This window comes from Rhipicephalus sanguineus, chromosome 3, assembly GCF_013339695.2.
Source record: "Rhipicephalus sanguineus isolate Rsan-2018 chromosome 3, BIME_Rsan_1.4, whole genome shotgun sequence".
NCBI lineage: Eukaryota > Metazoa > Arthropoda > Arachnida > Ixodida > Ixodidae > Rhipicephalus > Rhipicephalus sanguineus.
The window spans coordinates 106,750,762-106,768,033 of record NC_051178.1 but is presented as its reverse complement, the minus strand read 5'-3'; the positions used below and the strand labels follow the sequence as shown (position 1 = coordinate 106,768,033).

The following is a 17,272-nucleotide window of genomic DNA, read 5'->3' as shown; positions in this document are numbered from 1 at the left end:
GAAGGAGGACTTGCGTGTCATGATACAATAAAGACCACTGTGCATGCAGGCAGGCCTGAACTACACCATGCATTGTACATATACGCACTGTATCAATGATTGTATATCATTAAAGATTTTTTTGCACGTTGTCTCCAATGTATCAATTTCTTTTATTTGCGTCACCGAAGTCCATGACAAGATATAATGCATGTGTTAAGTGTTAGCGCTTACCTTGCTCCTCCCCCCTCCTCTTTTCATTGTTCCGCGCTAAATGACCACAGTTTTATGGTCAGTACCAACTACCAAATTGATGCATGGCATGCACAAGCAACTTCGGAATTATGCACGTAGCAGCATTTTCAACATTTTAATATTGTTAGAAGAGCTCACTTGTCGTCACAAACACTATCTGACCGACCGGCGCAGCAGCAATCCTTCGTGCTTTTTGACGCGTGAGTGCGCCGTAGCGGAGTTGAGCGCGCGGTAGAGCAAGAATGCCACTTCACTTAGCATGGGTAGGTGTTTGAAAAGGACGGGGAGTGGGCAGGCGTGCGCAGGTATCCTTCTATTCAGCACTGTCCACCGCAGCGGTGGTGAAATGTCAAAGCGTCCGCTTCTACTGTGGTAAATTAAGTACTGGGTTCGAGTCCCAGTGCCGCCAGGTACCCTCCGGTTTTTCTGACGGAGAGAGAGGTGCACGCCCCTACCGGCCGCTCGGATGCGTATGGGTGCGCATCTCAAAAAGTGAGATAGGGGTTTAAGGTTGCAAAAGACGCTAATTTCTGCAACTCAGAAAATAGAAGCAAAAGGTGGATTCTTTTCCGGATTCCCGTATTATTCTTCCCGTTCCTCCTTCTTTTTCCCCTCCCCACAGAAGTCTGCTTCGGCAGCCCTTCTATAGGGCTGCAGAAGAAGGCAGCGCAAAAATACGGGGACAAAGAAGGTACACAGAACACTGGACGAGCGCTGTCTTCTCGTCCTTCTTTCTGCGCTGCATTTACCCCAGTTAAATGTAAAGCAATGAGGAAAGAGCTTCAAACAATACATCGAGAACTAGTGACGAGCGGGTACCGGAAGAATTAAGTTTATTAAGAATGTTGAAGAGAGAAAAAGACAGATAGGGAAGAAAGACAAGCTGTTTAATTAAGCTCGGAGACACTCCGTTAGTCGCGAAAAAATTATCATCATCATGAACCCGCACGCGCTCTCTTTGTCCTCTTCCTCATCTGCTGCTTCTCTCCCAGAACATGTGCGCCGATTTGTCACGCGTGACATATGCAATTACTCTGATGGACGCGAGAACGAGTACAGAGAGACAGAAACAAAAGGAAAGAGAGAAAAAGACAGAGAGGGAAGAAAGACAAGCTGTTTAATTAGGCTTGGAGAAACTCCGTTAGTCGCGAAAAAATTATCATCATCATGAACCCGCACGCGCTCTCTTCGTCCTCTTCCTCATCTGCTGCTTCTCTCCCAGAACATGTGCGCCGATTTGTCACGCGTGGGATATGTAATAACTCTGATGGACGCGAGAACAAGTACAGAGAGACAGAAACAAAAGGAAAGAGAGAAAAAGACAGAGAGGGAAGAAAGACACGCTGTTTAATTAAGCTTGGAGAAACTACGCTATTCGCGAAAAAATTATCATCATCATGAACTCGCACGCGCTCTCTTCGTCCTCTTCCTCGTCTGCTACTTCTCTCCCAGAACATGCGCGCCGATTTGTCACGCGTGTGATATGCAATAACTGATGGACGCGAGAACGAGTGCAGAGAGACAGAAACAAAAGGAAAGAGAAAAAAAGACAGTGAGGGAAGAAAGACAACCTGTTTAATTAAGCTTGGAGAAACTCCATTAGTCCCGAAAAAATTATCATCACCATGAACCCGCACGCGCTCTCTTCGTCCTCTTCCTCATCTGCTGCTTCTCTCCCAGAACATGTGCGCCGATTTGTCACGCGTGGGATATGCAATAACTCTGATGGACGCGAGCACAAGTACAGAGAGACAGAAACAAAAGGAAAGAGAGAAAAAGACAGAGAGGGAAGAAAGACAAGCTGTTTAATTAAGCTCGGAGAAACTACGTTATTCGCGAAAAAATTATCATCACCATGAACCCACACGCGCTCTCTTCATCCTCTTCCTCATCTGCTGCTTCTCTCCCAGAACATGTGCGCTGATTTGTCACGCGTGGGATATGCAATAACTCTGATGGACGCGAGCACAAGTACAGAGAGACAGAAACAAAAGGAAAGAGAGAAAAAGACAGAAAGGGAAGACAAGCTGTTTAATTAAGCTCGGAGAAACTACGTTATTCGCGAAAAAATTATCATCATGAACCCGCACGCGCTCTCTTTGTCCTCTTCCTCATCTGCTGCTTCTCTCCCAGAACATGTGCGCCGATTTGTCACGCGTGGGATATGCAATAACTCTGATGGACGCGAGAACGAGTGCAGAGAGACAGAAACAAAAGGAAAGAGAGAAAAAGACAAAGAGGGAAGAAAGACAAGATGCTTAATTAAGCTCGGAGAAACTACGTTATTCACGAAAAAAATATCATCATGAACCCGCACGCGCTCTCTTCGTCCTCTTCCTCTTCTGCTACTTCTCTCCCAGAACATGTGCGCCGATTTGTCACGCGTGACATATGCAATTACTCTGATGGACGCGAGAACGAGTACAGAGAGACAGAAACAAAAGGAAAGAGAGAAAAAGATAGAGAGGGAAGAAAGACAAGCTGTTTAATTAGGCTTGGAAAAACTCCGTTAGTCGCGAAAAAATTATCATCATCATGAACCCGCACGCGCTCTCTTCGTCCTCTTCCTCATCTGCTGCTTCTCTCCCAGAACATGTGCGCCGATTTGTCACGCGTGGGATATGTAATAACTCTGATGGACGCGAGAACAAGTACAGAGAGACAGAAACAAAAGGAAAGAGAGAAAAAGACAGAGAGGGAAGACACGCTGTTTAATTAAGCTTGGAGAAACTACGCTATTCGCGAAAAAATTATCATCATCATGAACCCGCACGCGCTCTCTTCGTCCTCTTCCTCGTCTGCTACTTCTCTCCCAGAACATGCGCGCCGATTTGTCACGCGTGTGATATGCAATAACTGATGGACGCGAGAACGAGTGCAGAGAGACAGAAACAAAAGGAAAGAGAGAAAAAGACAGTGAGGGAAGAAAGACAACCTGTTTAATTAAGCTTGGAGAAACTCCATTAGTCCCGAAAAAATTATCATCACCATGAACCCGCACGCGCTCTCTTCGTCCTCTTCCTCATCTGCTGCTTCTCTCCCAGAACATGTGCGCCGATTTGTCACGCGTGGGATATGCAATAACTCTGATGGACGCGAGCACAAGTACAGAGAGACAGAAACAAAAGGAAAGAGAGAAAAAGACAGAGAGGGAAGAAAGACAAGCTGTTTAATTAAGCTCGGAGAAACTACGTTATTCGCGAAAAAATTATCATCACCATGAACCCACACGCGCTCTCTTCATCCTCTTCCTCATCTGCTGCTTCTCTCCCAGAACATGTGCGCTGATTTGTCACGCGTGGGATATGCAATAACTCTGATGGACGCGAGCACAAGTACAGAGAGACAGAAACAAAAGGAAAGAGAGAAAAAGACAGAGAGGGAAGACAAGCTGTTTAATTAAGCTCGGAGAAACTACGTTATTCGCGAAAAAATTATCATCATGAACCCGCACGCGCTCTCTTTGTCCTCTTCCTCATCTGCTGCTTCTCTCCCAGAACATGTGCGCCGATTTGTCACGCGTGGGATATGCAATAACTCTGATGGACGCGAGAACGAGTGCAGAGAGACAGAAACAAAAGGAAAGAGAGAAAAAGACAAAGAGGGAAGAAAGACAAGATGCTTAATTAAGCTCGGAGAAACTACGTTATTCGCGAAAAAATTATCATGAACCCGCACGCGCTCTCTTCGTCCTCTTCCTCTTCTGCTACTTCTCTCCCAGAACATGTGCGCCGATTTGTCACGCGTGGGATATGCAGTAACTCTGATGGACGCGAGAACGAGTACAGAGAGACAGAAACAAAAGGAAAGAGAGAAAAAGACAGAGAGGGAAGAAAGACAAGCTGTTTAATTAATTAAGCTCGGAGAAACTACGTTATTCGCGACAAAATTATCATCATCATGAACCCGCAAGCGCTCTCTTCGTCCTCTTCCTCACCTGCTGCTCCTCTCCCAGAACATGTGCGCCGATTTGACACGCGTGGGATATGCAATAACTCTGATGGACGCGAGAACAAGTACAGAGACAGAAACAAAAGGAAAGAGAGAAAAAGACAGAGCGGGAAGAAAGACAAGCTGTTTAATTAAGCTTGGAGAAACTCCGTTAGTCCCGAAACAATTATCACCATGAACCCGCACGCGCTCTCTTCGTCCTCTTCCTCATCTGCTGCTTCTCTCCCAGAACATGTGCGCCGATTTGTCACGCGTGGGATATGCAATAACTCTGGTGGACGCGAGAACGAGTGCGAAGAGACAGAAACAAAAGGAAAGAGAAAAAGACAGAGAGGGAAGAAAGACAAGCTGTTTAATTAAGCTCAGAGAATCTCCGTCAGTTGCGAACAAAAATTATCATCATGAACACGCGCTTTTCGTTCCCTCCTTTCTCTTCGCCCTCTTCTTCATCTTCTGCCTCACTCCTAGAACACGTACGCCGGTTTGTCCGGTGTGGGATACAATAATTAGGATGGGCGCGAACGAATAAAAGATAGAAAGAGAGAAATCGAAAGAAAAGAAAGACAGAAAAAAAGAAAGAGCAAGCGAGAAATAGAGAAAGGAAAGAAAGAGAAAGCAAGATAGAAACAGCGAGAAAGAGAAACAGAGAGAAAAAGAAAGAAAGAGAAATAAACAGACACACAAAAGAGATAGGAAAAACAGAGAGGAGTATGAAGATAAAAAAAAAATCAAGGAAGGCCGCCCACCGCCGCACTTCCTTCAGGCTTGGCACTAATGCGAAGCTGCTTTAGTTTTTGAAAGCACTACTGTCGTGAATTTCACCACCATACGTTCATTAATACGACAGAAAATGAAGGTTGAAGTATCCTTTTTTAAATTACGCGCCAAAAGCACCGCACATGAACGTCCGCGTCAAATCACTAATTCCGAAGTGTTTTTCGTATTCCCACATCGGCCCAACAAAATTTCCTGAAACTTGGTGTGTTAAGTCTGTGGCCCCTTAGAGGACAACCGAAATTTTTTTTTTCTATTTTCGAAAGTCTGAAATTCATTGCTACTGTAGGGCCAGAAAACGCCGTCGAAATTTATGACGTCACAGTTAGCGAATTGATGCGGGAACTTGAAGGTGACGTCGCCACCTGAACTTTCCGTTCGCACGTTCTCTCATTTACCAAGCGTCTCCTCGTAGCAAGCGTTGTGCTTTTCGGTATAATGAAAGGGTAATAATTATCAGTACGAGAAAAACCGCTTTTCCCTTTAGTCACATCAATGAGAACTAACCGACAATAAGGCCAAAATGTTATTTGTAGTAATTAGGATATAAATGTGAAGAAAGTAAAGTGGACGAAAAGATAACTTGCCGCTGGCAGGGACCGAACCTGCAACTTTCGATATAATGCGTGCGATGCTCTACCAGCTGAGCTGCGGCGGCGGTCATCCTCCCATGCACTTTACCGGGTATATCTGTGCATTCAAATCTGGGAGTGTTAATCGGCGCCGCTCGTAGCCATGACGGCAAGTGTAAGACTGTTCTGCCTGCTGGCGTCACGTAGCACGTGATCTTTTTATGAGCTGGCAGCTGACCAGTAATACCTCGCACACTACCTGAAGGCATCAAGTCTGCCAGAACGAGACCCTCGCTATGAATGAAGGAAAGAAGGGGAATTTTAAGGGCTCGTTTTTCTTTGTTAGGCACAACATTAATGAAAACTAGCCGACAATCAAGCCAAGGAAAGTCAAAAAGTTCGGTCCCTGCCGGCGGCAAGTTATCTTTTCGTCCACTTTAATTTCTTGTCATTTGTACCACAATTACTACAAATAACATCCCGTTCTTTCCTTGGCCTGATTGTCTGCTACTTTTCATTAATGTTGTGCCTAACAAAGAAAAACTAGCCCTTAAAATCCCCTTTCTTTCGTTCACTTCCCTTTTAGTTCCCCCTTAAAGCGAGATGAAATGCGATACGTTTGTTCACATTTGTCTCGCTGTTCAACCCGCAGCATTGTGGAAATGAGTGTTCTCAGTCATCAAGTGGCATGAGTTCATGTTTGCTTGTGTGTGCCTGAAACTGTGGTAGCTAATTTAATTAGTAAGCAAACGTTTACTGTCATATAGACAGTAAGTAAAACATTGGGTGTTACTTTTTTTAGACAATACAGATTTTTAAAATAAAAATTATATGAGTCGGGCTCCTATCGCTTTCACGCACAAACTTTATGTTGAGATGGAATCACTTGCCACAGCTAAAGTGAACCTGAGGCAACTAATTAACAAAAAATCGTCAATTAGCTTTGGATTATTGACTAGAGAGCAGCTGTTTATATTGGAAAGTTGCAGTGCATGACAATTTATGGCGTACCAATTTTTTTAGAAATCATGAAATTTGCACACAATTTGAGATGTATTACTCGTCGAATTTTAGTGGCGATATCAAAATTGACCGCGCCTGGTGTGCAGGTAACGCGGCCTCTGTTACGTCAGACCGGTACTACCCATGTTAAGGAAGTGATGAAATTTTAATCAAGGCGTGCCGAAGCTGAATCTGGTCAGGAAAATGGGCAAGCATTCTGAAATACACAAGTAGACAGCTTATTCTTAACATGCAATGTGCAGTGCTTATCTGTTTCTTTCTTCAACCATAAACAGGCGCAAAAGACTAGTATTTCACCTGTCTGCAAGAAGCACTACAGTGGCTGCCCCTGAATTTTATGCTGTACAGAGAAAGAAAAAATTGATATTGCGGCTTTCTTGCACACAGCTCAAAAGAAACAAAGAAGAACCAGACACCACACGCAAAGGTAAGGCGAAGTGAGATGACCTGTTTCCACCATACATGTTGCTATGTACAAAAGTGAAAATTAGTGCGCGACAGTTGCTCTGACAGCCTAGGCATTCCGAATCCTTACCCATTAGCACACCAACATGTTTTAGCCACATGGGTCAGCTGGTATATTAGTACAGTAAATGGAATAAGTTACGCAAGTGTCATCGCAATAAGAGTAACACACAGCAGGCTGCATCTTAAAACTTCGATTTGTTTTAATGGATCTGTACAATGACTTGGCTAAAAGAGATAGTGGGGCAGTACACAAACATACATAAATTACCGCACAACAGAAGCCACACATGACATACGTTGGCAGTCAGCATCACAATTTGCTTGTTAACTCAGCCGCTCCCACTACCTCACAAATGGCAAGCATTGCGCAGAAACGAAGGCTGCACATCACTCCAATGAGCATTTTTAAACCAGGAAAGAATTGGAAAAAATGTACAGAAATGCACATGTAATTACAGCAACATGAAGCTTAGCACCAGCTGGTGATCTCAAATAAAAGTCCACATTGCCTAATACCACAACGTTGAATATTTCAAAGGAATGCACTTCATATAATAACACGCTTTCAAAAACATGGGAAAGAAAAATTTGCAACTGGCTTGTACACACATAAAAGGCACGTAAAGAATTTCCGCTTGATCGTGACGAAATGACAAAGGAGTAAACTAATGCTAAGGTATTCAGTTTTTAAAGTAAAACACAGACACCGATAATACATTTTTTCCCCATGTATTATGGCTGTATGTGAAAGCGTAGTCAAACAATTACGCGACCTAAAATTTCTTCCATGTCTGTTGCCGAAGCAGTAAACACAGGGGTGCTTTTACATTTTCACACAATGGATAGCAGTTTTTGGTGGTGGCAGCTCTTAAAAAAAATCTTTCGCAATTAACACCACAAAGAAATATCAGCTTTGCAGAAGTAAAAGATGAGATGTTGCTATGTACAAAAGTGAAAATTAGTGCGCGACAGTTGCTCTGACAGCCTAGGCATTCTGAATACATACAAATAGCTTCGTGAAGCAATCAGCAAGCATGAACTTTGTATAAATAATGGAGGGTTAAAGGGCACTGAAGAGCCCAGCCAATGGCAAAGCATTGTCTCTTAAGATGCGACCTAGCTTACCAGCCTTTCTTTTCATATCTGTTCCTTTACATCAAACATATGCAGGTGTCCTTAACAGAAATAGAATACGAACTATACACACAAATCTGCATACATTATAAATCATTTTGCTCTCAACTGACTAGCGAAAAAAATTGAAGCAATTGTCGATACTGAAGCTGCAGCTCTAAAAAACTCTGACCACGAAACAACTAATGAAAGATAAGCCTTAGATATAAGGGCAAATAACAATGTACACTACACGACACATCTGCATTGCCTAGGCCATTAAAGCAAAAACAACCTTCACAACACATGTCGACCTGGGCTGTAAAAGAAAATGCTGCGTAATACAATCTCTTCAACAACTAAGCAGATAATGTACAAAGTGACATTATGTAACGGTGCAGAAACAATAAGATTACCTGGTGGAAAGGCATCCTTCCAAACGAGAAAGCCACGACTCAAGCTATCGCGTCACGCAAGAGTTGTGGGATGTAGAACATGCTCCAAGACGAAGCCGTCTGCTACATCCGAGACGTATTCTACATTATTTCACACAGTAAATTACGGCACGTAACATCTACAAACAGTAAACAGGTGAACTGTGCCAATACTGCATTTGGCACTGCTCGATAAAGTGTGCTAAGTGTTTGGCCTATACAACACAAGCTTTTTTTTTTTGCTTCACCACCGTGACAACGGCAGGTACAAGCACATTTTGCACAATACACCAGGTGAAAAAAAAATGACGTTCCCTTCGTCCGACACAGAAGGGTCAAAACTCTTCCGTTCTAGCGCCACTTAAGTATGTCAGTAGTATTTACAGATTGTTCCTAGTATTTCTCTGTACAAGCGATGCCAACAATGGCACTTGGAGAACCTGCCCATACATTTCACACTGACTAAGAAAAAAAAAAACCTCGCCAAGATGCAGCTATACCGCTGCTGTTCTTTGCACAAACTTTATAAAAAAGGCACTTTGTTGACCTAGTCTTGACCTCGCCGTAAGCACAACACCTCTGTGCATCATGCAATGCCTACTATATAAGCAACAACCTGAAGTTCGATTATACAGAAAAAAAGGTATGTCTTCTATTATTTACATAATTCCTATAAACAAGTAGTAGAATGGTGGTGGTGCTGCAAAGGTCCACACCTCACTGCACATTTCTGCAATGTCTGTGAAGAATTTGGAACTAGCACACACAAGGAAGGAAGAATGCTCAACAATCTTGCAATGACAAAATGAGAATGCAAGGTGGACGCACACATGGGATGAGTCATTAAAATTCTAAGAGGTGGCAATGAAGAGGCTTTGATCAGGAAAGAAAAAAAAGTAGCGATGCTTAAATGGGTTTAGACGTTGCTAGAGCCTGGTGAGCCGCTGATGAAGTTGAATACTTCCAGGGACATCCTCTTCATAGCAACCGACGAACGATGATCAGCGACCAACTGTCAAAAACGGTCAAGAAAGGCCCAAGTTTAGTTAGTTACTATTAGTTCAATTACAGGAACTTTGCGATGAAGTGTAAACATTCCAGTTCTGTCACTTGCTAGAAGCACATGCCTGCATTTGCCCTTAAAATTTGCACTACTCATTTATTTCATAAAAGTGCAAACAAGCTACCTGAAGGAATACATCAATACGAACAATAAAATCTAAGGAACAAATCTGAGGCCTCGAATTAAGGGGAACAAACCCATCTGAACTGCAGTGTTTAACATCAAAGCAAGTTAATTAGATGTGCCATATTACATAATGTCTTCTAGGGTATTCCAATTTACCTTGTAAATTTGCTTGCTTTTACATCTACTGCGTGCCATGGATATACATATCCAATAGTAGGTCAGCACATTTTCCCACTGTACTTTACTCCACGTGAAGTCAATTGAAGAAAATATACAGCACACAAAAGACAAAACAGCAGCAGAAACACCTACAGGAATAACAAAAAGGCACAAAAAAATTCAGCTAAACTTTCAAAATTGCATGGTTTCCTCACTCTACTTCTTTTTTTATTTCGCTGTAGTATTGCTGTCTCCTTATGTCCATGCCCGAATTGGGGCTGTTCAGATAGAACCAAATGATACATGATGAAGAATTAAGTAAGTAAAGCAAAAAGAGAACTAAAACTCTCCATTTCCCAATAGGAACAAAAAATGTAATCACGAGTACAAATTTGAATTTTAAAATAACAGTACCAAAAGTGAAAAGAAAACGTACAGCCAAACCTCGATATCAAGAAGTGAGTAAAATTGGCATATGACTTCATTATATCAAAACTTCGGTAACTTCAAATTCGACCTTTTTATGTAAAGTACAGTCGCCAAGGGATTGCTTTTTTTGCAGGAGAAGTACAGAAGGGATATTTGAATAATACTGCAGTACAAAAGCAAAAATGTCAATAACGCAAGAAAATATCAGTCACAAAAAAGTGCGATAGCAACAAATTGGAATGTTACATGAAGTAAGGCTAGCAGCTAACTCCTCTTATGTCCAACAAGGTGTAACTCAACAAAATGCTGGGATAAGGGACTGCAGCCACCGCAGAGAGCGAAGTGACCTTCATACTGTCTGTCTACTGCTTCAATGCAAACACAGGGCATACAAAGGTGTGAGCCATCTGCAGTTCCTGCCAGAGCCACACAGCACAATCGTCTATTGCCCTTGCAAGCTTTCACTTGCACGTCGAACACATGAAGCGTGGGGTGATGTTATCACAACTTGGACTTTATAAGGAACATCGCAGCGATGGCAAAGATGTGCCTGGAGTGTTTGTACAATTTATATCACAATGAAAAAGAATTATGGTGAACATAATATGCGGCAACAACGACTTGGTGCCGCGCCAGTGAAGTCCTCTTCACGGCAGCTGTAAATCACTCATAAAGCTGAAAGGAATGCAGGTCGAACACACTGGTGCGATACAGGGCAAAGTCATTGCACTTATTCTGCCATTGTGGCTTATAATCATAATCTTGGGTGTCGCCGAGAGTGGCGCGACAGCGGCGCCATCATGTTCACCAAACCGACCCACTTGCTCTCCACTAGCAATGATAAACTCGCAATGTTGCAACTTTTCTATGCTCGAAATAAAACTACGTAAAAGCGTGCAACACTCACCTTCTCTTTCATTATTTCAGAGAGCTGGCTGGCCAAGTCAACTAGATTTTTCTTAAGGGCACTGTGGTATTCGCATTGTTCAGGCGGGATCAGCTTGCCATTAAGGTCCAACGCCTGCTGGCAAATGTTGAGGAATTGCCTGAAAACACAAATAACAACACCGTCAAGAAAACAAATTCACTGCAGGGAGGAATTTTGCAACTAATTGCCAAATGCAGTGAAGGCACTGAAGACATACGCAAGGGAAAATTGTGCCACTGGCACAATTGGGATGCTTCATATCACGAAATGCACCATCAAGAAATGTACAACCCAAGATGTGTCATCAATAAACATGCCATTAAAGAAATATACTGTAAAGAAAAGGTTTGCGAGGATGTGTACACCAAAAACTCCACCACATAAAATATTATTCCATCACAAAATGTACAATCAAGAGCATGCCATCAAAAATACACCGATGCCATCAAGAACATGACAACATGTTCAATGTGGCTTAGGCATGTTGAAAGAATTAATGAAAAGAATCCTTCTTCTTCATAGAGTATTGGCAGAGCATCGAATGTGTTATACGAAGGTTCTAGGTTCAGTCACTACCAGCGGCAAAGTTGTTTTTTTATCCGCTTTAATTCCTTTCCATTTATGTCATAATTACTGCACTAGAGTCAAAGACTACAAATAATGTCCTCTATACTTTCCTTGGCTTCATTGTCTATTGCTTTCGTCTGTTGTAAGAATGAAACACTCGTATGACACTTGCCTAAATTTCTCCCTTAGTTCATTGACCTCTTCCTCTGGGTATAGGTGTGACTTGCTCTCGTCCAAGAAGGCATTCGCATAGGCAAGAGGGCCAGCATTCACCTGTGGATAGAAGAAATGTGCAACCATTGGTGAAATGAGAACAGGCACGCACAGACACCACAGACATCACTGACTGAAAGTGAGTGTCAGACACTCAAAGAAAGGGTCTTTTGTGAGAAGACAAACACAAACAATGTATTGTTGTAACACTATAATGCAGCCACGCCTATGTTGACCATGCGAACTCTTAAGTTTCTCAAAATCCTGCGGGCACAACACTAGAAGGGGAATGTGGGAGTACGTATTTCTTTTGAATGTCTGCCCCGAGCCCACACGTATTGTGGTACACTTTAGATGCAGCTCACAAGAGCAAACTTAGAAAAGTATAAACTGTTGATCAGCATAACGTTTATACACAGCAGCGATGCAGTGAGTGACATTGCTTTCGCCAATTTTGCCTGTTTTCACGAATTGCTCCCTTTCTGAACTTCTTAGACGGACACATGAAATCACTGCCCTGTACGTGATGCGCACGCATCCTTGTTGCGGTTTTCACCTGTATCATCGCGTTTGTACCTTGTACTCGTTATTTCTGAGGAAGTATATATTCACCTGCTTTCCTCAAATAAATTCAGTTGGAAGTTCTGCGCTTGTGTGCGTGTTTGTGTTCCTCTCTCCGTCCCATCTTTTTTTGCGCAGTTTAAACCTTTTACGATGCTCCCTTAAAATAATGAGGCGCATCATCCACACCTCAGAGAGCATTTTAATGGCAAACTGCTCTTAGAACAGAAGAAGCACTAACATTCAAGCATGCTGCTTTATTCTTTTGTGTGTTAGCTGCAATGCAACTGGTTTCCTGAGCTGCATGGAGATGGCAATAATTATGCTCTACGCAAGCTTTTGTTCGATACGAAATGAATGGGAACATCTTAAAGTTGAATGTTGGTTGGCTGTATATGCTTCGATAGTAAAGGTCTAGGCTTAATAAGACTCTCTTTAATAATCATTAAGCCTTTTTTGTGTCTCCAAAGCAGACGTGAGGTCAAAACTGGGAAGAGGGATGCCATAAGTTCATGACTGGCTGTGCAACAGAGAGAAACAGACAAGACAGAAAGAGACACCCATGAGCACAAGACACCACTGCTCTCATGGTATCTTTTAGATGCGAAGCAGCTTTTGCTCGGGGCTGTGTTCGTCGTCGGTGGTGGCGTCCGCACTCCACCACGCATACGCCTACTCTCTCTCCCACTCTCCTCCTTTAGGCAGGTGTTCAGTTGCCTTCTCTCCTCCCCCGCGCTGCAGCCGTGGCACAGCCTCTCCTCCCACGTGATACAGCCGTGCCGCAGCCAAATACAGCCTGTAACCCACTCTCTGCTCTCCCTCCCCTATTTCATGTGTATACAAGCGCATGCGCTCGGTCGGCTTCCGTCATTCTCGCTTCGCTCCCGTTCAGATGAGTTGTAACGTCAACGTCGACGCCACTCGTTCACTCGGCGCTAATGGAAAGCAATGCACAAACACAATGCAATGATAACACAAACACTAAATACAAACCTCACACACTAACAGAAACGCCGAGAGAACGTAACGGAAACTTGGTGCGCCCCCAATGCTGCTTCGCATCCCCTCATGGTTCCCTTGAGTGGGATGGGAGATGGTGTAATTTTTCTTTCTTGTCCGTGTTGCGCAGCCGGTCATGAACCAGTACAAACTTCCCAACTATCAGTTCTTTTGTTCCATAAGTTCGTAAGATGCTGTATGCTGGTGCTGCCCACACATACATCAGGGAGTGGTGTATGGACAGCCAGACATATGCCTCTATATTCACATACGAATGCTGCACTAATAGTCCTAGCAAACTGCAGACTATGTGCCTGACCTGGACACCAATGCTGCCCTGTAGCTTGAGTTGGAGCTTCTTGAGGTCAGGTGTCTTGCGATGGACCACCTCGTCCAACTCAGCGACACGTGTCTGCATTTCGTCGATGGCCACCTCGATTGGATTGAGGTCCTTTGTCCTGCGACTTGTTACCGGGATCCGTTTCTTTACGTATGGGAAGCAGTAGCTGGCTGCAGTGGAAACGTCGCAAGCTGTCACTGCCATGGGTATTAGTGTGCTAGTTAAGCTGGAAGCGCAAATGCCCTAACAATTATGACCTGAAATTACAAAGTGCACTTCCACAGGCATAACAATTTAGTCAAGAAACACCTTACAGGCCCTGTCAGGCATTGAGTAAGGGGGGTATTGTAACCATGAGCAAAGTAGAACCAATGCAGAAAAAAAAAGAAAAATCTAAGAACTGTACAGTGGCTGAACAAAAAAAAAACTCACAGAATAATGCACACAATAACAGCAAACAATAATTTATCTCATACAAGAGAAATTCAGAGTGCTTTCTGCCCAACGCACACAATTTTAAAATACTAAAAATAGCACTACAGAGCATTTGTGCAAATACCATGTGGTGCTACACTACCTTGCATTGCGAAGAAAAAGGTTTTAGGGAAATGCCGATTGAGCTCTTGTTCAGTTGTACTGTTCAGTTGTACTGTACATTATATAACTGCATACAGGGTGTTTCAGCTAACTCAATTGCTTATTTTCTTTAACCAATTAAGTGTAACTAAATTTAGTTATTTGCAGGACAAGCTTTAACAGGAAATGCATCTTCTAGCATTATCATTGGCATGAGCTACATATAGCAGCATGAGTGGAGTTGTATATAATGCAGCAGCTACATGGATGTGCATGTTTCGACAGGCAAACCCGCGTGCTCTGCATCTGATTCTTCGCCTTGATGCCAGGTTCTGCGGCCTGTATTGTTGGCACAGCATTTGGCATCTCACTATGGTTTCACTTTAGAGTGAGCTGAACGTTCAAAGGGAACACCATTTATCATCTTGTTCTCTATATCATTTCTTCTGAATTTTAATGTCTTGTAACTAACGTCTGAGATCACTACTTTTGTACTCCTCCACCTTGATTTACTTGCCTTGATGATTTTGATTCTTAAACCAGCTTGTATAGGCCTATAAGGTATACGTAAATAAATAAATGAAATAAAAAATAAGTTGCAGGCAGGCAAGCAGGTGGACTCACTGGTGAGGATGGTGCGTCGCTTGCACTGCTCGTCTGGGGCACCCCGTGCCTTGGAGCCGTCTAGAGTGAAGGGCGTCTCGTACATGAACTCAGAGATTATGTTGTGCCGCTCGAATTCCGTCTGTCGCTGCAACAGCTCCATTTCGCTGAAGTAAGGCACCACGTGCGTCACCTGAATGTATGCGTACTTGGGGTCCAGGTCACTCGGGTTCACCTGTGTATAGTGAAACACAGTAAACAAGCTGTTGTCAATGCAGTCAACAGGGTGTCCAAAGGGAGCAGTTAAAAGTAAGGGTGTGCGAATATTCGAACTTTCGAATAATTTTCGAATAGTGTTTGCTAATCGATTCGCACCAGAATTTGACTATTCGAACTTCCAGAAGATAAATACAGACAATGTCTGATTTTTCGGACGATTTCCCGATTTCGGACGATTTTTCGGACTCTCTAGGGACCGCGGAATCGTCCGAAAAATCTGGCTGTCTGAAAAAACGAATTCCTGCTTCTTTTATTTCACTCAAGCGATCAAATCACCACAGCCGCGTCCGAAATAGCTTTAGTGCCTCCCAGTACACTTATCAGGCATTTTGGTGCACGTCCAGGCTCTCATGAATAGAGTCGGTAGCTGCCGCGAACCACGCTTAACTATGTGCCAACCGCCAATTGCAAATTAGTGTCTCGTGATGAGCACTGCTGGTACCAGGAAAGCGCAGAATGCGTGATTTCAGATGTAGTTATACATTGACGTCTATGGGGCAGATTAAGAATTCCGGACTCGAAGGAAGCGCGCCCTTGTCCGCCACATCAGATGGGCCTCCACAGAAGTTGAAGGAGAAGGAGAGCTTGAGGAAATAGCGCCTTTTCCTTTCGCATGTAAAGTGTTGTCGACACCACGTTGGTTGCACCAAATCGTGTAAATAAATACAGTTCGGCCTCTGCATTGCCTCACCCTTGATAAGACAACTAGGGAACATTACCCCTCCAGCGCTTCACCAACCTAGCCAAAAGAAACACTTTCATGTTGCTGTCTCTTAAGAATAGATCCTCTGCACCTTTTTTTCTGTAATTTCACTTTGAGGTATTAAAAAATATATTCAACAAATATTCGACAACTATTCGAAAAATATACGATTCGATTCGCACTGACATTTTGTTATTCGAATTCGCTTCGTACTCCAAATTTTCCTATTCACACAGCTCTAGTTAAAGTGAACCGCACAACCTATCGAATCATATCTATCGAACGACCATAAAACTATGGTTACTTAGTGCACAGAAAGGAAGCAATAGGAAAGAGACAAGTAAGGAGAGTGCTAAATGTTGATTACCTAACTTAGCTCTCCTCTTGCTTGTGGTCATCCTACTTCTTTCTTTTTTTGTGCAGAGTAACCATAGTTTGATGGCTGTTTGATAGATATGAACTGACTAGCCCAGCAAGAATTGCTACTCAGCACCACCTATTTGCACACCATATGCTCCTTATTGGTTCTGAAGGCCTTGTGACATTAAAACATAGGTGCGCAAATATTTGCGGTATTTAGACACAGATGTGAAGCCGCCTTCCTTGCAACACCGTGAAGCAGTGCCGTAAAGCAAACTTGGGCACCAAAATTTACGTGTAAAAAAAGATAAGTTCTTTAAAAGTTTTATATCGAATTATATGATATATCGAACTAATTCTCGCATTTCTGTGAGTTTGATATATGTGGTTTTGACTGTACTAGATTCCAGAATTTCATGTGAATGCAATGCACATGTTGTAGTCCCTGTGAAGTAAAGCTTTAGTGAACCAGTTCAGTAAACTTTGTGCACCTAAATACAACAAATACACTTTTGTTTAATGCCAGTCTTAGGCAACTTGTGATGTCCAAAAAAAAAGTGAAGTGGTGGTAAGATGTGCATGAGCAGAAAAGTATGATACACATGCAAATACACATTACAGTTTATATGCCCTCTTGTATCACTGTGACACATATGCATTATGGAAGATCGCCAAGTATTAGCCCATATATAGTGAAACATACCTAGTAGGTCTTGCCAAATGCAGAAAATTAGAGACAAAGAGAGACAAGTGTTAACTACTTCAAATGAATTCTAAGACCACTGGTGTCATGGCAC

At 42.9% G+C, this 17,272-nt stretch overlaps 1 protein-coding gene across 2 annotated transcripts in view; it reads right to left on the bottom strand.

Moving 5' to 3' along the window:
- Positions 1-7,202: 7,202 nt before the first annotated feature.
- LOC119386909 (dedicator of cytokinesis protein 9) overlaps positions 7,203-17,272 on the bottom strand; it is a 198,035-nt gene continuing 187,965 nt past the window's right edge. For both annotated transcript variants that reach the window (XM_037654186.2, XM_037654190.2), the window contains 5 exons: positions 15,155-15,368; positions 13,934-14,124; positions 12,014-12,114; positions 11,254-11,392; positions 7,203-9,581 (listed from right to left, as the gene is read on the bottom strand). In XM_037654186.2, the coding sequence (XP_037510114.1) occupies positions 9,486-9,581; positions 11,254-11,392; positions 12,014-12,114; positions 13,934-14,124; positions 15,155-15,368 (741 nt within the window). In that variant the 3' untranslated portion in view covers positions 7,203-9,485. The remainder of the gene's footprint in view (positions 9,582-11,253; positions 11,393-12,013; positions 12,115-13,933; positions 14,125-15,154; positions 15,369-17,272) is intronic.